The sequence below is a fragment of the Megalops cyprinoides genome, chromosome 1 (assembly GCF_013368585.1).
Source record: "Megalops cyprinoides isolate fMegCyp1 chromosome 1, fMegCyp1.pri, whole genome shotgun sequence".
NCBI lineage: Eukaryota > Metazoa > Chordata > Actinopteri > Elopiformes > Megalopidae > Megalops > Megalops cyprinoides.
Window position 1 is genome coordinate 33941511 of NC_050583.1, and position 21317 is coordinate 33962827.

General features: G+C 39.3%; 2 protein-coding genes and 2 long non-coding RNA genes across 5 annotated transcripts; 1 reads left to right on the top strand and 3 right to left on the bottom strand.

Annotated features, from left to right (window-relative positions):
- Positions 1 to 1888: 1888 nt before the first annotated feature.
- On the bottom strand, positions 1889 to 6230 carry LOC118772878. 2 transcript variants are annotated; one of them, XR_005004714.1, is made up of 3 exons: positions 6201 to 6230; positions 2528 to 2608; positions 1889 to 2334 (listed from the first exon to the last, which is right to left on the bottom strand). It is a non-coding gene; the product is annotated as an uncharacterized LOC118772878 (long non-coding RNA). The 2 variants fall into 2 exon arrangements; XR_005004713.1 differs by lacking the exon at positions 6201 to 6230 and adding an exon at positions 2833 to 2893.
- A 3136-nt stretch (positions 6231 to 9366) lies between these two features.
- Positions 9367 to 10525, bottom strand: LOC118772870 (hepcidin-1-like). The gene is made up of 3 exons (XM_036521517.1): positions 10364 to 10525; positions 10059 to 10139; positions 9367 to 9864 (listed from the first exon to the last, which is right to left on the bottom strand). Exons 1-3 carry the CDS (start codon positions 10439 to 10441, stop codon positions 9775 to 9777), a joined length of 249 nt encoding a protein of 82 aa, XP_036377410.1. The 5' UTR covers positions 10442 to 10525; the 3' UTR covers positions 9367 to 9774.
- Positions 10526 to 13308: 2783 nt separating this feature from the next.
- On the bottom strand, positions 13309 to 14467 carry LOC118772886. Its single transcript, XR_005004715.1, has 3 exons — positions 14306 to 14467; positions 14001 to 14081; positions 13309 to 13806 (listed from the first exon to the last, which is right to left on the bottom strand). It is a non-coding gene; the product is annotated as an uncharacterized LOC118772886 (long non-coding RNA).
- A 2964-nt stretch (positions 14468 to 17431) lies between these two features.
- On the top strand, positions 17432 to 18286 carry LOC118773520 (myeloid-associated differentiation marker-like protein 2). The gene has a single exon (XM_036522501.1). It carries the CDS (start codon positions 17432 to 17434, stop codon positions 18284 to 18286), a length of 855 nt encoding a protein of 284 aa, XP_036378394.1.
- The last annotated feature ends 3031 nt before the right edge of the window (positions 18287 to 21317 follow it).

Sequence of the window (21317 nt, forward strand, 5' to 3'; positions counted from 1 at the left end):
ACTGCACCCACTCCCCCCAAAGACAAAAAAAAAAATCAGTATTAAATATTATTTGTCATTCTATGACATCACTTTACATTGGTGAAATTCAGCAGACGTTCTAATCCAGAGCAAGTCCAGACATCAAGCACAAAGGAAGATATCCAGCAAAAGGACACATCTGGCACAAAGGAAAATCTGAAGATGTTTTGGGTGTTGACACAGAAAGCACGAGCAATGCAATCCCATACTAGCCGAAGCTATTGGCCAAGATTTTGTATGTGTAGCTGTAGGAGGAGGCAAGTTCCGAAAATTCGATGGAATAATGATAAGAAGAAATAGGCCTAATAAGAAGAACAGTAGGTTAGCCAAAATAACAAGAAGAAAAGTAAGTTGTGTTTTTTCAATCCAGCTTCATAAGGACATACATAAAGAAACAAAAGCAATAAAAAACAACAGTAAGTAGCTATATACATTCTGAGTCACTGCTATCAAATATATGCGATTATAAATTGGTTCATACTTTGTTACGGATGAAAATAAAATCTGCTTTCAAGAATCAATTTGCTCAACATTTGCCCTTGTCTAGGTTAGTCAGCTGAGCTGAGAGCAATGATCACTGATGACTGGCCACATGTGAGAAATAAATAATCATTTGTTTATTGCAGATACACATTATGTGTTATGTGGCTGCTTTCAGGTTTTCAGGATCTCGTGGAAAGTGCACAGGACCCCAACGCAAAACCCCTACAGAAACTCATCTCAATACGCCAGTACCACAGCAAGTGAGACAATGCGAATGAAACGACCCGCAGAAATACAGAGATATTCAGAGGCTTTTCAGAGAAGGTTGATAAAAGAGGAGTCTCTTTTGTCAGGGACAGAGGGTGCTGAAGGATCCGTTTCAAAGTGCGGAATACACAATCCTATTGTTTGAAATATCAGGTTATGGTCAGCTAAATGCACCCGGTGTAGTTGGTCTTAGATGAAGCCATGTTTTGCCTCCGGTTGATTGAGGAGGCTGCATACTATAGCAGCCCCACAGCTCTACGTGCGTACCGAGACCCATACCTGCTCAGAGGTTAATTTGTAAGAATGCTCCTCTCCAAGTGGCTGTCAGTGGTAAGACCTAGACTCAAGGTGTATTGACCACTGTTTATATATATAACGGAGGGAACTTCCATAAAAGAAAGGAGATCAAAGGTTGCATAAGGAGATGCCTCATGATTCAGCTATAACCGAAACGAGTCACTTCCTGTGCTTTGCCCATTAAAATGACGGTACTTCATGTATTTTCCCTGGTTGAGGGTTTTTCCTTTTTGGGTCTCTTTTGCCAATTAAATGACAGCAGTGTATTTAAATTGACAATAATGTACTTCTTCTAGCGATCTTCTGGTCCCTCTTTTTTGACTTTGTGACCCTTGATATTCAGGAGCACCTTTTGGGGTTTTCCCTCATCCTTTGATGCACTCCTGTGGCACTTCTTTGTTAAATTACATAACAATGTGATTTTTACAGTGGTTGAGAGATGGCCTTGAATCATCCACCTGTATTTACCCCACTGAGACTGCTCTGCAGTTAAGCTACCATGTGCACACATCCACAGTAATGAGCCCCTGTCCAGCTGTGGGTAGTTAGTGACTTGGACCTTCAGTTTTTCACACACTTCAAAAGATTGACGTATAAGTTTGAATGTCTGTGGCAATCTAAAAGGGTAAAGCATTTCCTCAGCGGTAGATATTTTTAAAACCGTTTCACATATTACGTGTACACAGTAGGTTGAGTAATACTTGTGCAGCCCCTCATCAGAGCAAGGAATATTGAACCACATCTTTTTCAGTTTAAGCTTTTGCGTTTATTTGACAATATGTGAATGACAAATAAGCACCAAAAGTACATTTGATGGCCCATGTATGTTGTATTTCACCTTGCTGAGTACATTTATCAACAAAGAGAAGATAAAAATCAGACGCCCCTCCAGTTCAGGGGTCTTCCTAGCCCTGACTCCTCGGTCAGTCATTGACGTTAAGAGAGATGCGTTTTGAGATTTTGATGAAAATAACACTTGTCAACCAGAACAGATTTACCATCGTTTGATGAGTAGGTACTTGTGGGCATCAAACCAGATGAAACAATGTTTACATTTCACTTGCAAGACGTGGAGCTTTTATTTTATGATGCAGCAGAGTACACGTTGGCTTCCCTCGTAAATACTCAGATCCTAAGATATGCTTTCTTCTGGCTACTACAGAAGCCACAGCCACCTCAGAAAGAGCAGCAGATTCCACAGTGTCCATTCTTGCAGCAGAATCTGCACGATCGGCCGCTCCGCTTTGCCCTGAAGTTCGACTGTTCCTGAATGAGAGAAGAAATGAGAGATTCTTTCTGTTACCTGTCATGTTATGTGAAGCAATCTTGATGGTCGACAGCATAGCAGCATTTTACTTTGAGGTATGTGGAATTCGGTACAATAAGTTTAAAAGAAAAAAAACCCCGTGTAGATCACTGTCTTAACTGTGATTGCCAACCGCTGAAACTGATTCATTACCATCTGACTCTTCTCAGCTGAGAAAATCATGACGTCATCCATCTGCAGTTCTTCATCACCAACCTCTTCCTGCCTGCTGCTCTGTATTGAAACAAGCGTCAAAGCGCAGACAAAGACAGTGAGATAGAGTAACAACACTTCAGGACAGGGACAGTAGTGTCACATTATTGTCTTTTGCATTTCTAATGCAGTGTATGTAATTAATTCAGTTCTGTTCTCCCTTTAACATGAAAATTAACAAGTCAAACAAAACTCCATGCTAGAGCATGTGTTGGCTTCTAGTTTCTAACTCTGACTGATCTCACCTCGGAACGCTGTGCAGTGGTGCAGTGGAGGACACAGATGCTGAGGACCACAAAAATCGCCAGGAAACAAACTTCATTTTCAATTCAGTTTTCTACAAGACAGCAGTGATGACTGTTTGGGTTCTTGTTCTTCCTTCTGGTAACAAGTACTGTAGATGTGAGCGCTGACATACGATGCAAGTGTTTTAATACTAGCATACGGTAAATATTGCTTCATGTCCCTTGCAAACCTTTCTATTCCTGTTATCTCTACTTTGGAACTTTTCAGCTTTTTAATAATTAACTTTGTGTAATTCTCGGAGATCATTAGCATCAGATCCAGCGGTGTCTAATTGATTTTAACTTCTCTTATTTTAATAATTGGTGAGAAAAAACGTCCTCCAATGTGCTCTGATACCTTCATGAAGCTGATCTCATGCTCAACATTTTTTTTTTAAATCATTTAAAACAATCACCCCATAGCTAGTCACACTAATAAGGTGCCTTTGGTTTGTAAATGACTGTTAATTGTATACTTCAGAGGTTAGTTGTGTGCATCAGAAATTGACATGTTATCAAAGGATGTCAAATTTGGTTTAACCGTAAATATGTCTATCTAGGAAATGCTGCTACATGTGTCTTTCCTTTAACAATCCCAGTCCAGCACTGTTATTAAATCAATGCACAGTCAGTTTCCAGACTCCTTTCACCAACCTGTTTCACCTTAAGATGCAACACCTAAATTTTAGATGGAAGAAATTGGACACACAGCTGTAGATTGAAAGAGTTTTGATCACAAACCAAACACAAGGTCTCAATTATTACTAATTCCATTTTTTGCTCTGGATAGGAGAAATTTTCATTTCTGTTGTAACTTTGGGGAAAATCACCTGGTTCAGTAAATATTGGTGGTGAGCTAGTTTGGGAAATTCCACCTCTTCCTTGCAGGCACGAGAAATGCAACAAATTGTTTTGTTTGTATTACGCAAGAAGAAAAAAAAAGGGCTAGTGGTATTGGTAACCATCACAACCATTTGTAGGCATACTGTATATACATTAGAAGGAAAATTATGAGTTAGAAAATAGAGGAAATATTTTCATTTTAATCATGTTAAAGACATGACTCAACTACCATATCACACTGCACCCACTCCCCCCAAAGACAAAAAAAAAAAATCAGTATTAAATATTATTTTTTATTCTATGACATCACTTTTACAATGGTGAAATCCAGCAGATACTCTAATCCAGAGCAAGCCCAGACATCAAGCACAAAGAAAGATATCCAGCAAAAGGACACATCTGGCACAAAGGAAAATCTGAAGATGTTTTGGGTGTTGACACAGAAAGCACGAGCAATGCAATCCCATACTAGCTGAAGCTATTGGCCAAGATTTGTATGTGTAGCTGTAGGAGGAGGCAAGTTCAGAAAATTGGATGGAATAATGATAAGAAGAAATAGGCCTAATAAGAAGAACAGTAGGTTGGACTTTTCAAGCCACAATAACAAGAAGAAAAGTAAGTTGTGTTTTTTCAAGCCAGCTTCATAGAGACATACATAAAGAAACAAAAGCAATAAAAAACAACAGTAAGTAGCTATATACATTGTGAGTCATTGCTGTCAAATATATGCCATTATAAATTGGTTCATACTTGTTATATTACTGATGAAAAGAAAATCTGCTTTCAAGAATCATTTGCTCAAATTGTCTACCGCCTGTGTAGTCAGCTGAGCTGAGAGCAATGATCACTGATGAATGGCCACATGTGAGAAATAAATAATCATTTGTTTATTGCAGATACACATTATGTGTTATGTGGCTGCTTTTCAGGTTTTCAGGATCTCGTGGAAAGTGTACAGACCCCAACGCAAAGCCCCTACAGAAACTCATCTCAATACGCCAGTACCACAGCCAGTGAGGGAACGCGAATGAAATGACCCGCAGAAATACAGAGATATTCAGAGGCTTTTCAGAGAAGGTTTGATAAAAGAGGAGTCTCTTTTGTCAGGACAGAGGGTGCTGAAGGATCCGTTTCAAAGTGCGGAATACACAATCCTATTGTTTGAAATATCAGGTTATGGTCAGCTAAATGCACCCAGTGTAGTCGTCTTAGATGAAGCCGTGTTTGCCTCCTGCTGATTGAGAGGCTGCATACTATAGTAGCCCCACAGCTCCACGTGCGTACCGAGACCCATACCTGCTCAGAGGTTAATTTGTAAGAATGCTCCTCTCCAAGTGGCTGTCAGTGTTAAGACCTAGACTCAAGGTGTGTTCACTACTGTTTATATAACGGAGGGAACTTCCATAAAAGAAAGGAGATCAAAGGTTGCATAAGGAGATGCCTCATGATTCGGCTAGTGCCGAAACGAGTCAGTTCCTGTGCTTTGCCCATTCAAATGACGGCACTTCATGTATTTTCCCTGGTTGAGTGTCCCGTTTTTGGGGTCTCTTTTGCCACTTAAATGACAGCAGTGTATTTAACTGACAATAATGTACTTCTTCTAGCGATCTTCTGGCCCCTTTTGTGACTTTGTGACCCTTGATATTCAGGAGCACCTTTTGGGGTTTTCCCCTATCCTTTGATGTGCTCCTGTGGCACTTCTTTGTTAAATTACATAACAATGTGATTTTTACAGTGGTTGAGAGATGGCCTTGAATCATCCACCTGTATCTACCCACTGAGACTGCTCTGCAGTGAAGCTACCATGTGCACACATCCACAGTAATGAGCCCTGTCCAGCTGTGGGTAGTTAGTGACTTGGACCTTCAGTTTTCACACACTTCAAAAGATTGGCGTATAAGTTTGAATGTCTGTGGCAATCTAAAAGGGTAAAGCATTTCCTCAGCGGTAGATATTTTTAAACCGTTTCACATATTACGTGTACACAGTAGGTTGAGTTATCATACTCGTGCAGCCCTTCATCAGAGCAAGGAATATTGAACCACATCTTTTTCAGTTTTAAGCTTTTGCGTTTATTGGACAATATGTGAATGACAAATAAGCACCAAAAGTACATTTGATGGCCCATGTATGTTGTATTTCACCTTGCTGAGTACATTTATCAACAAAGAGATGATAAAAATCAGACGCCCCTCCAGTTCAGGGGTCTTTCTAGCCCTGACTCCTCGGTCAGTCATTGACGTTAAGAGAGATGCGTTTTGAGATTTTGATGAAAATAACACTTGTCAACCAGAACAGATTTACCATCGTTTGATGAGTAGGTACTTGTGGGCATCAAACCAGATGAAACAATGTTTACATTTCACTTGCAAGACGTGGAGCTTTTATTTTATGATGCAGCAGAGTACACGTTGGCTTCCCTCGTAAATACTCAGATCCTAAGATATGCTTTCTTCTGGCTAGTTTCTAACTCTGACTGATCTCACCTCGGAACGCTGTGCAGTGGTGCAGTGGAGAACACAGATGCTGAAGACCACAAAAATCGCCAAGGAAACAAACTTCATTTTCAATTCAGTTTTCTACAAGACAGCAGTGATGACTGTTTGGGTTCTTGTTCTTCCTTCTGGTAACAAGTACTGTAGATGTGAGCTCTGACATACGATGCAAGTGTTTTAATACTAGCATACGGTAAATATTGCTTCATGTCCCTTGCAAACCTTTCCATTCCTGTTATCTCTACTTTGGAACTTTTCAGCTCTTTAATAATTAACTTTGTGTAATTCTCGGAGATCATTAGCATCAGATCCAGCGGTGTCTAATTGATTTTAACTTCTCTTATTTTAATAATTGGTGAGAAAACGTCCTCCAATGTGCTCTGATACCTTCATGAAGCTGATCTCATGCTCAACATTTTTTTTTTAATCATTTAAAACAATCACCCCATAGCTAGTCACACTAATAAGGTGCCTTTGGTTTGTAAATGACTGTTAATTGTACACTTCAGAGGTTAGTTGTGTGTATCAGAAATTGCCATGTTATCAAAGGATGTCAAATTTGGTTTAACTGTAAATATGTCCATTTAGAAAGTGCTGCTACATGTGTTTTTCCTTTAACAATCCCAGTCCAGCACTGTTATTAAATCAATGCACAGTCAGTTTCCGGTCTCCTTTCACCAACCTGTTTCACCTTAAGATGCAACACCTAAATTTTAGATGGAAGAAATTGGACACACAGCTGTAGATTGAAAGAGTTTTGATCACAAACCAAACACAAGGTCTCAATTATTACTAATTCCATTTTTTTGTTGTGTTTGTGGTTAGGAGAAATTTTCATTTCTGCTGTAACTTTGGGGAAAATCACCTGGTTCAGTAAATATTGGTGGTGAGCTAGTTTGGGAAATTCCACCTCTTCCTTGCAGGCACGAGAAATGCAACAAATTGTTTGTTTGTATTAAGCAAGAAGAAAAAAAAAAGGCTAGTGGTATTGGTAACCATCACAACCATTTCTAGGCATACTGTATATAAATTAGAAGGAAATTTATGAGTTAGAAAATAGAGGAAATATTTTCATTTTAATCATGTTAAAGACATGGCTCAGCTATAGTACCAAATCATACCGCATCCAGTCCCCCCAAAGAAAAAAAAAATCAGTATTAAATATTATTTTTTATTCTATGACATCACTTTTACATTGGTGAAATCCAGCAGATACTCTAATCCAGAGCAAGCCCAGACATCAAGCACAAAGGAAGATATCCAGCAAAAGGACACATCTGGCACAAAGGAAAATCTGAAGATGTTTTGGGTGTTGACACAGAAAGCACGAGCAATGCAATCCCATACTAGCTGAAGCTATTGGCCAAGATTTGTATGTGTAGCTGTAGGAGGAGGCAAGTTCAGAAAATTGGATGGAATAATGATAAGAAGAAATAGGCCTAATAAGAAGAACAGTAGGGAAGCCACAATAACAAGAAGAAAAGTAAGTTGTGTTTTTTCAAGCCAGCTTCATAGAGACATACATAAAGAAAGAAAAGCAATAAAAAACAACAGTAAGAAGCTGTATACATTGTGAGTCATTGCTGTCAAATATATGCCATTATGAGTTGGTGCATACTTGTTATATTACGGATGAAAAGAAAATCTGCTTTCAAGAATCATTTGCTCAAATTTGCCCTTGTCTGGTTAGTCAGCTGAGCTGAGAGCAATGATCACTGATGACTGGCCACATGTGAGAAATAAATAATCATTTGTTTATTGCAGATACACATTAGGTGTTATGTGGCTGCTTTTCAGGTTTTCAGGATCTCGTGGAACGTGTACAGACCCCAACGCAAAGCCCCTACAGAAACTCATCTCAATACGCCAGTACCACAGCAAGTGAGGGAATGCGGCAGTGTAGCATAGTGGTTAAGGAGCAGGACTCGTAACCGAAAGGTTGCTGGTTCGATCCCCGCTGGTACACTGCTGCTGTACCCTTGGGCAAGGTACTTTACCCACAATTGCCTCAGTAAATATCCAGCTGTATAAATGAATAACATTGTAAAGAACTGTAACCTATGTACGTCGCTTTGGATAAAAGCGTCTGCTAACTGAATAAATGTAAATGTAATGCGAATGAAACGACCTACAGAGATATTCAGAGGCTTTTCAGAGAAGGTTTGATAAAAGAGGAGTCTCTTTTGTCAGGACAGAGGGTGCTGAAGGATCCGTTTCAAAGTGCGGAATACACAATCCTATTGTTTGAAATATCAGGTTATGGTCAGCTAAATGCACCCGGTGTAGTCGTCTTAGATGAAGCCATGTTTGCCTCCGGTTGATTGAGAGGCTGCATACTATAGCAGCCCCACAGCTCTATGTGCGTACCGATACCCATACCTGCTCAGAGGTTAATTTGTAAGAATGCTCCTCGCCAAGTGGCTGTCAGTGTTAAGACCTAGACTCAAGGTGTGGTCACTACTGTTTATATAATGGAGGGAACTTCCATAAAAGAAAGGAGATCAAAGGTTGCATAAGGAGATGCCTCATGATTCGGCTAGTGCCGAAACGAGTCAGTTCCTGTGCTTTGCCCATTCAAATGACGGCACTTCATGTATTTTCCCTGGTTGAGTGTCCCGTTTTTGGGGTCTCTTTTGCCACTTAAATGACAGCAGTGTATTTAACTGACAATAACGTACTTCTTCTAGCGATCTTCTGGCCCCTTTTGTGACTTTATGACCCTTGATATTCAGGAGCACCTTTTGGGGTTTTCCCTCATCCTTTCATGCGCTCCTGTGGCACTTCTTTGTTAAATTACATAACAATGTGATTTTTACAGTGGTTGAGAGATGGCCTTGAATCATCCACCTGTATCTACCCACTGAGACTGCTCTGCAGTTAAGCTACCATGTGCACACATCCACAGTAATGAGCCCTGTCCAGCTGTGGGTAGTTAGTGACTTGGACCTTCAGTTTTCACACACTTCAAAAGATTGGCGTATAAGTTTGAATGTCTGTGGCAATCTAAAAGGGTAAAGCATTTCCTCAGCGGTAGATATTTTTAAACCGTTTCACATATTACGTGTACACAGTAGGTTGAGTTATCATACTCGTGCAGCCCTTCATCAGAGCAAGGAATATTGAACCACATCTTTTTCAGTTTTAAGCTTTTGCGTTTATTGGACAATATGTGAATGACAAATAAGCACCAAAAGTACATTTGATGGCCCATGTATGTTGTATTTCACCTTGCTGAGTACATTTATCAACAAAGAGATGATAAAAATCAGACGCCCCTCCAGTTCAGGGGTCTTTCTAGCCCTGACTCCTCGGTCAGTCATTGACGTTAAGAGAGATGCGTTTTGAGATTTTGATGAAAATAACACTTGTCAACCAGAACAGATTTACCATCGTTTGATGAGTAGGTACTTGTGGGCATCAAACCAGATGAAACAATGTTTACATTTCAGTTGCAAGACGTGGAGCTTTTATTTTATGATGCAGCAGAGTACACGTTGGCTTCCCTCGTAAATACTCAGATCCTAAGATATGCTTTCTTCTGGCTACTACAGAAGCCACAGCCACCTCAGAAAGAGCAGCAGATTCCACAGTGTCCATTCTTGCAGCAGAATCTGCACGATCGGCCGCTCCGCTTTGCCCTGAAGTTCGACTGTTCCTGAATGAGAGAAGAAATGAGAGGTTCTTTCTGTTACCTGTCATGTTATGTGAAGCAATCTTGATGGTCGACAGCATAGCAGCATTTTACTTTGAGGTATGTGGAATTCGGTACAATAAGTTTAAAAGAAAAAAAAACCCCGTGTAGATCACTGTCTTAACTGTGATTGCCAACCGCTGAAACTGATTCATTACCATCTGACTCTTCTCAGCTGAGAAAATCATGACGTCATCCATCTGCAGTTCTTCATCACCAACCTCTTCCTGCCTGCTGCTCTGTATTGAAACAAGTGTCAAAGCGCAGACAAAGACAGTGAGATAGAGTAACAACACTTCAGGACAGGGACAGTAGTGTCACATTATTGTCTTTTGCATTTCTAATGCAGTGTATGTAATTAATTCAGTTCTGTTCTCCCTTTAACATGAAAATTAACAAGTCAAACAAAACTCCATGCTAGAGCATGTGTTGGCTTCTAGTTTCTAACTCTGACTGATCTCACCTCGGAGCGCTGTGCGGTGGTGCAGTGGAGGACACACATGCTGAGGACCACAAGAATTGCCAAGGAAACAAACTTCATTTTCAGTTCAGTTTTCTACAAGACAGCAGTGATGACTGTTTGGGATCTTGTTCTTCCTTCGGGTAACAAGTACTGTAGATGTGAGCTCTGACATACGATGCAAGTGTTTTAATACTAGCATACGGTAAATATTGCTTCATGTCCCTTGCAAACCTTTCTATTCCTGTTATCTCTACTTTGGAACTTTTCAGCTTTTTAATAATTAACTTTGTGTAATTCTCGGAGATCATTAGCATCAGATCCAGCGGTGTCTAATTGATTTTAACTTCTCTTATTTTAATAATTGGTGAGAAAAAACGTCCTCCAATGTGCTCTGATACCTTCATGAAGCTGATCTCATGCTCAGCATTTTTTTTAAATCATTTAAAACAATCACCCCATAGCTAGTCACACTAATAAGGTGCCTTTGGTTTGTAAATGACTGTTAATTGTATACTTCAGAGGTTAGTTGTGTGCATCAGAAATTGACATGTTATCAAAGGATGTCAAATTTGGTTTAACCGTAAATATGTCCATCTAGGAAATGCTGCTACATGTGTCTTTCCTTTAACAATCCCAGTCCAGCACTGTTATTAAATCAATGCACAGTCAGTTTCCAGACTCCTTTCACCAACCTGTTTCACCTTAAGATGCAACACCTAAATTTTAGATGGAAGAAATTGGACACACAGCTGTAGATTGAAAGAGTTTTGATCACAAACCAAACACAAGGTCTCAATTATTACTAATTCCATTTTTTGCTCTGGATAGGAGAAATTTTCATTTCTGTTGTAACTTTGGGGAAAATCACCTGGTTCAGTAAATATTGGTGGTGAGCTAGTTTGGGAAATTCCACCTCTTCCTTGCAGGCACGAGAAATGCAACAAATTGTTTGTTTGTATTACGCAAGAAGAAAAAAAAAGGGCTAGTGGTATTGGTAACCATCACAACCATTTGTAGGCATACTGTATATAAATTCGAAGGAAAACTATGAGTTAGAAAATAGAGGAAATATTTTCATTTTAATCATGTTAAAGACATGACTCAACTATAGTACCAAATCATACCGCACCCACTCCCCCCAAAGACAAAAAAAAAATCAGTATTAAATATTATTTTTTATTCTATGACATCACTTTTACATTGGTGAAATCCAGCAGATACTCTAATCCAGAGCAAGTCCAGACATCAAGCACAAAGGAAGATATCCAGCAAAAGGACACATCTGGCACAAAGGAAAATCTGAAGATGTTTTGGGTGTTGACAAAGAAAGCACGAGCAATGCAATCCCATACTAGCTGAAGCTATTGGCCAAGATTTGTATGTGTAGCTGTAGGAGGAGGCAAGTTCCGAAAATTCGATGGAATAATGATAAGAAGAAATAGGCCTAATAAGAAGAACAGTAGGTTAGCCACAATAACAAGAAGAAAAGTAAGTTGTTTTTTCAATCCAGCTTCATAAGGACATACATAAAGAAACAAAAGCAATAAAAAACAACAGTAAGTAGCTATATACATTGTGAGTCATTGCTGTCAAATATATGCCATTATAAATTGGTTCATACTTGTTATATTACGGATGAAAAGAAAATCTGCTTTCAAGAATCATTTGCTCAAATTGTCTACCACCTGTGTAGTCAGCTGAGCTGAGAGCAATGATCACTGATGAATGGCCACATGTGAGAAATAAATAATCATTTGTTTATTGCAGATACACATTATGTGTTATGTGGCTGCTTTTCAGGTTTTCAGGATCTCGTGGAAAGTGTACAGACCCCAACGCAAAGCCCCTACAGAAACTCATCTCAATACGCCAGTACCACAGCCAGTGAGGGAACGCGAATGAAACGACCCGCAGAAATACAGAGATATTCAGAGGCTTTTCAGAGAAGGTTTGATAAAAGAGGAGTCTCTTTTGTCAGGACAGAGGGTGCTGAAGGATCCGTTTCAAAGTGCGGAATACACAATCCTATTGTTTGAAATATCAGGTTATGGTCAGCTAAATGCACCCAGTGTAGTCGTCTTAGATGAAGCCGTGTTTGCCTCCTGCTGATTGAGAGGCTGCATACTATAGTAGCCCCACAGCTCCACGTGCGTACCGAGACCCATACCTGCTCAGAGGTTAATTTGTAAGAATGCTCCTCTCCAAGTGGCTGTCAGTGTTAAGACCTAGACTCAAGGTGTGTTCACTACTGTTTATATAACGGAGGGAACTTCCATAAAAGAAAGGAGATCAAAGGTTGCATAAGGAGATGCGTCATGATTCGGCTAGTGCCGAAACGAGTCAGTTCCTGTGCTTTGCCCATTCAAATGACGGCACTTCATGTATTTTCCCTGGTTGAGTGTCCCGTTTTTGGGGTCTCTTTTGCCACTTAAATGACAGCAGTGTATTTAACTGACAATAATGTACTTCTTCTAGCGATCTTCTGGCCCCTTTTGTGACTTTGTGACCCTTGATATTCAGGAGCACCTTTTGGGGTTTTCCCTCATCCTTTGATGTGCTCCTGTGGCACTTCTTTGTTAAATTACATAACAATGTGATTTTTACAGTGGTTGAGAGATGGCCTTGAATCATCCACCTGTATCTACCCACTGAGACTGCTCTGCAGTTAAGCTACCATGTGCACACATCCACAGTAATGAGCCCTGTCCAGCTGTGGGTAGTTAGTGACTTGGACCTTCAGTTTTCACACACTTCAAAAGATTGGCGTATAAGTTTGAATGTCTGTGGCAATCTAAAAGGGTAAAGCATTTCCTCAGCGGTAGATATTTTTAAACCGTTTCACATATTACGTGTACACAGTAGGTTGAGTTATCATACTCGTGCAGCCCTTCATCAGAGCAAGGAATATTGAACCACATCTTTTTCAGTTTTAAGCTTTTGCGTTTATTGGACAATATGTGAATGACAAATAAGCACCAAAAGTACATTTGATGGCCCATGTATGTTGTATTTCACCTTGCTGAGTACATTTATCAACAAAGAGATGATAAAAATCAGACGCCCCTCCAGTTCAGGGGTCTTTCTAGCCCTGACTCCTCGGTCAGTCATTGACGTTAAGAGAGATGCGTTTTGAGATTTTGATGAAAATAACACTTGTCAACCAGAACAGATTTACCATCGTTTGATGAGTAGGTACTTGTGGGCATCAAACCAGATGAAACAATGTTTACATTTCACTTGCAAGACGTGGAGCTTTTATTTTATGATGCAGCAGAGTACACGTTGGCTTCCCTCGTAAATACTCAGATCCTAAGATATGCTTTCTTCTGGCTACTACAGAAGCCACAGCCACCTCAGAAAGAGCAGCAGATTCCACAGTGTCCATTCTTGCAGCAGAATCTGCACGATCGGCCGCTCCGCTTTGCCCTGAAGTTCGACTGTTCCTGAATGAGAGAAGAAATGAGAGGTTCTTTCTGTTACCTGTCATGTTATGTGAAGCAATCTTGATGGTCGACAGCATAGCAGCATTTTACTTTGAGGTATGTGGAATTCGGTACAATAAGTTTAAAAGAAAAAAAAACCCCGTGTAGATCACTGTCTTAACTGTGATTGCCAACCGCTGAAACTGATTCATTACCATCTGACTCTTCTCAGCTGAGAAAATCATGACGTCATCCATCTGCAGTTCTTCATCACCAACCTCTTCCTGCCTGCTGCTCTGTATTGAAACAAGTGTCAAAGCGCAGACAAAGACAGTGAGATAGAGTAACAACACTTCAGGACAGGGACAGTAGTGTCACATTATTGTCTTTTGCATTTCTAATGCAGTGTATGTAATTAATTCAGTTCTGTTCTCCCTTTAACATGAAAATTAACAAGTCAAACAAAACTCCATGCTAGAGCATGTGTTGGCTTCTAGTTTCTAACTCTGACTGATCTCACCTCGGAGCGCTGTGCGGTGGTGCAGTGGAGGACACACATGCTGAGGACCACAAGAATTGCCAAGGAAATAAACTTCATTTTCAGTTCAGTTTTCTACAAGACAGCAGTGATGACTGTTTGGGATCTTGTTCTTCCTTCGGGTAACAAGTACTGTAGATGTGAGCTCTGACATACGATGCAAGTGTTTTAATACTAGCATACGGTAAATATTGCTTCATGTCCCTTGCAAACCTTTCCATTCCTGTTATCTCTACTTTGGAACTTTTCAGCTTTTTAATAATTAACTTTGTGTAATTCTCGGAGATCATTAGCATCAGATCCAGCAGTGTCTAATTGATTTTAACTTCTCTTATTTTAATAATTGGTGAGAAAACGTCCTCCAATGTGCTCTGATACCTTCATGAAGCTTATCCCACGCTCAACATTTTTTTAAATCATTTAAAACAATCACCCCTTAACTAGTCACACTAATAAGGTGCCTTTGGTTTGTAAATGACTGTTAATTGTACACTTCAGAGGTTAGTTGTGTGTATCAGAAATTGACATGTTATCAAAGGATGTCAAATTTGGTTTAACTGTAAATATGTCCATTTAGTAAATGCTGCTACATGTGTCTTTCCTTTAACAATCCCAGACTAGCACTGTTATTAAATCAATGCACAGTCAGTTTCCGGTCTCCTTTCACCAACCTGTTTCACCTTAAGATCCAACACCTAAATTTTAGATGGAAGAAATTGGACACACAGCTGTAGATTTAAAGAGTTTTGATCACAAACCAAACACCAGGTCTCAATTATTACTAATTCCATTTTTTTGTTGTGTTTGTGATTAGGAGAAATTTTCATTTCTGCTGTAACTTTGGGGAAAATCACCTGGTTCAGTAAATATTGGTGGTGAGCTAGTTTGGGAAACTCCACCTCTTCCTTGCAGGCACGAGAAATGCAACAAATTGTTTGTTTGTATTACGCAAGAAGAAAAAAAAGGGCTCGTGGTATTGGTAACCATCACAACCATTTTTAGGCATACTGTATATAAATTAGAAGGAAAATTATGAGTTAGAAAATAGAGGAAATATTTTCATTTTAATCATGTTAAAGACATGACTCAACTACCATATCACACCGCACCCACTCCCCCCAAAGACAAAAAAAAAACAGTATTAAATATTAATTTTCATTTTATGACATCACTATAACATTGCTGAAATCCAATAGGCGCTCTAATCCAGAGCAAGTGACACAGAAAGCACGAGCGATTCAATCCCATACTAGCTGAAGCTATTGGCCAAGATTTGTATGTGTAGCTGTAGGAGGAGGCAAGTTCAGAAAATTGGATGGAATAATGACAAGAAGAAATAGGCCTAATAAGAAGAACAGTAGGTTGGACTTTTCAAGCCACAATAACAAGAAGAAAAGTAAGTTGTGTTTTTTCAAGCCAGCTTCATAATGACATACATAAAGAAACAAAAGCAAATACAGCTGTCAGTAGCGATGAGGGGGCCAAGCAGTCCAGCAGGGCAGAGTTGCCATGGCAACTTGATCTGACCATGTTAAAAGTGTGGCTGTAAGTAATGATAGCAAGTTTTATGTCAATTGACCAAAGATTGGGTGTAACTGAGATATGAGCTCACGTCCTGTTTGGGTTGTTTGCCTTTGATTTGGCTTCAATGGATGAATATTTTTGAAAATAAAAAATGCATCAGAGAACATTTTGAGGGTTGGTCTGAAGATGATGTGTGCCAAGTTTCATCAGAAATTTGGACAAAATTTGTGCCCTGTGAAAATGTCCTTAATTTTTTCATAAAAAAACAAAATGGCGGTTGTGTCAATTACGTTGGCTTGACAATTTGTCATGTCATCTCCCAAACTATCACCTGACACAAGAATCACTTTTGTGAAGGGAAACACATCCACATTGACAACATAAAAAGATGTTTTTGCTTATTACTCTACCCCCCAGTGGTCAAATGATAAAAAATAATTTAGCACAACCTCAGGAAGTTGTTCTGAGTCCACGTACCAAGTTTGCTGTGAACACATCAAAGCATTGCTGAGATATGCCCTCACTTCATGTTTGGCAGCTTTGCTGGCGATTTCGATTGGCTGTAACGGACAAACGGTTTCGAAAATCAAAAATCCATATAATAAATTTTTTGGTTTGGTCTGAACATCACCTGTAGCAAATTTGGTGAAAATTGGAGAAAATTTGTGGTCTGTGAAAAACTTTTTCATGAAATCCAATATGGCGGAAAACCCAATGTGGTGGAAATTGACGTCATGGGGTGCGTACAACTTGGCTTGATGCAAGGAATCCAACAGTACCTCACTTTTGAAAATTGGGCATATGGTTCCTAAACGTGCATAAACGTACCTCCAACTTTGACCCATTGGTGGCGCTTGAATGTTCGAGGTGTTGTCATCAAACTTAGCAAAAAGAATCACGGGACCCCAATCACTGTGCCAAATTTTAAAACCTTTTACCACACAGTTCTAGGGGCTGCCATAGTCACCCTAGCCAGAAGAAGAAGAGGAATAATATGAAACAGTAGAAACACAGTGGGTTCCTACGCAGCTTAGCTGCTTGGCCCTCAATAGCAACAGCCACACACTACATGTAAAAATAGGGAAGCTAATCGGCACAACTGAGGATAATGTTTTCCTACCACTGTAAAATGTCAACAGAGGGCACATGTTTCCAATCAAAACAAGTGCAACACATTACGAGAATAATTGTATTGGCAGGGTTTCTGAACCCATATGCTTGCTGGACAGCTTGAGAGATATTTAAATCATAGGTTTGTAAAATAACACATAAACAAAAAGGCCATGAATCTGGTTGTTTTGAGCTTTCTTGACACTCACTATATACTGTGAGTTTTCAGGGAAAGTTAGACTGTTGATGTGCAGAATGCACACAACTCTGTCTCTGAATAGAGATGTGTGAAAAGTGCAATAAAGTTGAAGCTCCACCCATTATTATGTAAAACTTAACGGCTTCTCTATCATATAGCTTTGGCATCAGTTTAGATATGTCACTCGTAGCACACACCTGTAACCACCTGACCTGAGAGGACAGAGAGGAGAAACAGAGCTCATTGACTTGTACTAGGACAAGAAGAAGGAAAAAATGGATCAAATTGCATTCACACCTTCATCATTAATATCAAGCAGAGGAATACTGCACATGATTGAGATAGTGTTAAGTGCTTTGGATGCTGGTCTGCTTAATCTCAATTACCATCCTAGTCACACCTATTGGGTCTGGTGCATGTTCACCTGGGTCTTCTGCACTTTAATGACTTTGATCATCACTGTCATCGAGCTGTTCAAGATTGATCTTCTCCTGACGTTTTTTAGAATAATGGATTGGGACGATTTTGCTGTCGGTATGGCCATGACAATGACCCTCATGGTCTTTTCAACTGCTGTCATCTACCCGGTGTTCTACGCTTGCTCACGTTGCTACTTGTCATGGGTGATTTCTGTCATATCCTGGCTGATCCTCATCGCATATGCTATAGAGGCAGTGAAAGGGAAAATGAGCAAAAAAGGCAGCTATCTATCCATCCTGCCGGGCTTCATCAAGGTTCTGGAGGCCTTTGTGACCTGCATCATCTTCATCTCCCTCACCGGATATGTGGGAAAGCCAGGGCTATACTGGTGCATTTTGGTCTACATCATCCCATTCCCTGTGACTCTGCTCGTCATTGTAATAAACGTTCTTCAGCTGCTGAAAAAGTGTATACCGTTTGACCTGAACAAGTACATGTTTTTCCTCCTTTTAGTGTTTGTGCTGCTGTATGTCACTGCAGCCATCATCTGGCCGATCTATAGCTTCCGAGGTAATCCCCGTCCTGCAGACTGCCCTCCCAACTTCTGCATCTGGAGTATCCTCTTTGTTGTCACCTTTATGACGTATGTCAATCTCATTCTTTACATAGTGGACTGCATTTTCACAAAGCTTAAGATATGTGGGTTTTAAGGAGTTTGACTAGAAATTTGTTGCAAAATCCTTCAGTCATTTTTTTCTGCTGCTTTCTTGAAATCTGTGCCATGTATGTTTTCAGCTTGTCTGTACCCGTGGATGGTATGAACTTTCAATGTTAAAATTAATTAAAGAACCCAGAGCAATCAGAGGCTAGAAAAACATGTAGTTTGTAGTTTAATCTGAAAGACAGACCATAGTATCACTGTAAAAAGAAACACTGATGCAAAATTGTTCAATCCTCATGAATATTATCTTAAAATATTCCTCTCCTTGATTTGCATGTATCTGATGTTTGTAGTTATTAGTTGCTGTTACTGCTGATATTTTCATTAAAGAAAGAAACTGGATATTTAAAACATACTGTATAGCATACTATTTTACTGTTCTATGTGAGAAATACGTGTTTTTTATGGTGTCAGCCCTCAGTGTGAATGGTTGTAGAGCGTTTGTATATTGGGTCTTCTTATGTAACGATGGTCAGGCCGTCAAGGACTGAGGGACAACCATGTACTTTTGCTCTTTTATTCCTGGAGTAGAAGACAAAACAAACACATTAATGTCTTCAGATCCCCTGGTGTATGTAATACCGCAGTATCTGCGCAAGCAAAACAATAAAATACGATCGCATTTCCATGCAGCAACATTGTCAGAGCTAGCTAGCGAGCAGAACGTGGGGAATGAAATGCTTGGCATGCACGGAATGATGCTAGCTAGCGAACTTGACAGCTAATTAGCATGCGGACACGTGGTCTGATGAAACTTATTTCTAAACTTATCGTCGGCCGATAAAACCGTACGGAATTCACCACAACGCATGCTTAAATGGTTAGTACATATAATACGTTACAAATTTCAACTTAGATGATGACCACTTTTATGCAAAGAATGAAATGCCGGGAGCACTTTGCACAGTAGCCCTACCTCATGCAGTCAGCCTACCGCATCTGCTGGAGTACGGCAAAAAATGGACAAAAGCATGCGCAGACCTGCAGTACGCCACAACTCCAAAGGAGGCTCCAGGAAAACTAATGTCTAGGGCTGCTTAAATATGGCGAAACTCTTATCACAAACTATAATTTTAACTCTGTTACACTTACATAGATTAGATTACTCCATATTAATCACATTTTACATGCTGCATGGACATGGATCTTTGTTAGGGGTTTTGTTATAAATACAAACTAATTAAATAGAAATGGTCACAATTTCACAATTGTTTATTCTACCAACAAGGAGTAAATGAACACTGAATGAAATATATCAATTTGTATATTTCATATTCAGTTAATAATAATTATTTTCAAGAATGGTTTAACCTCTGGAGAATGCATGCTGGACATTTAGTTACAAGAATATTGTTTAAATAATCTATCATATTTTCTTCTTTTTGAATGTATCTGAAAAATGATTTTAGCCTGGATTGAGATCCATATCTCCCCAAAACATGATGGTGTTTTTGGTAAAGTAACGCAGGAAAACATTTCTGAAAGGATTAAAATTTAGAAACAGGGCAGCACCATTTCACTGATGTATGAGAGTCCTCTCAGCAGTAAAAATAAAAGTTGTGATGTGGAAGATATCCCGTGGCTTTGCTTTTGCATGTTGGTCATTTGCATGAAATAAGCACAGATATAGGTACCCATTTAATGTCTGTTTGATTAATTAAACAACCTTTAAAAATATTTAACTGTAATTCTTTAACTGTAGAAGAAACACTATCTCATGCAACACACAAACTACCACTTATAGGGTATGTCCATTTTTTAAAATCCTATTTGTTCACCTAGCAGCTTTAATTTACAGTAGTTGTAGGCCATCATCATTTTTATCGTGTGCTATGTTAACATGTACTAATTTATGTTAATGTGAAATTCAAAAAATGTCAGCTAATTGTGCCACATTGATTTACATATGTTTACATGATTTTGTCTGATTCAATGCATAGTTTATTGTAGAATGTATTTCAATGTATATTCAAAAATTAACTTATATGAAATGCTTGCAAATACTTGATGTCTTTTCAATACATACTGTACATATTTCAACATATATTAAAATGGGACATGATACTTACTGTGTGTGTTTGTGCAAATTTAAAAACCACAGTCCATATAGTCCATTTTGGCCACCTTGTTCTCTTAAAAAATATAGACCATGGTATGGTCCAACGGAGCAACAAAAGGAACAGCGTGTTCTTACCTTCAATCTAACATCAAACCTTACACTCCCACCAGACCACTCTGCTTGGCAACCTCTGGTAGCCATGGCATTCCTTCCTCAAATGGTCTGTGTTCTTGATCACCTCTCTTGTCTAATTTGGCCACCCAGTGGTGGAACGAGCTCCCCACAACAATCAGGACAGCCAGATTCACTGGCCTTCTTCTGCCACATACCGAAAACTCATCTTTTCAAACTGCATCTTGAATCAACTATGCCAGCTCTCTGATCCATAATACTACGGCATGTCCTCAAATATGTTTTGATAAGCAAAGCACAATGTCCTCAAGCCCCCTCTTGCACTTACAAGCTGCACTCAACACACTGCTGTATGTTGTGTAATGACACCTACTATTATGTGTGACACTGATGATTTGGTATGCACTTTTGGAAATTGCTCTGGAAAAGAGTATCTCCTAAATGACTAAACATAAGATGTATATCATACCATATTTTATGATAAAGTGCACAGTGATTCCTTGATAATGTCATTTACTGTTGCTCTCAAATCCAGTCTGGTTACCAAGCATTACAACTAAATACAGTATCATTGGCTGGGAGTGAATGCTCAGATACAGAGCATAACCTGTCTTCTAAAAAGCCAATTTACCTTTTATGATGCAAATGAAAGTCTGCAGTTTGACTCTTGGGAAACATTTTATTTACACTAAAAATGAAAGTATATGCATTAAAAGCCATGCATTAAAATGTCATCCAAAAGTCCAGTCTGTGAGCTACACCATGTTACATTTCCCATAGCCTCCAACATGCCATGTTTCTGTCAGTGTTTGAGAAAGTGTAAGTTTTC

Bases quoted from the DNA above. Each gene is read 5' to 3' on its own strand.
- LOC118772870 (XM_036521517.1), bottom strand. From the start codon at position 10,441: ATGAAGTTTGTTTCCTTGGCAATTCTTGTGGTCCTCAGCATGTGTGTC. The intron at 10,140-10,363 runs GTGAGATCAGTC...GTTTCAATACAG, and splicing joins CCACCGCACAGCGCTCCGAG to AGCAGCAGGCAGGAAGAGGT. The intron at 9,865-10,058 runs GTAATGAATCAG...TCTCTCATTCAG, and splicing joins CAGCTGAGAAGAGTCAGATG to GAACAGTCGAACTTCAGGGC.
- LOC118773520 (XM_036522501.1), top strand. From the start codon at position 17,432: ATGGATCAAATTGCATTCACACCTTCATCATTAATATCAAGCAGAGGA.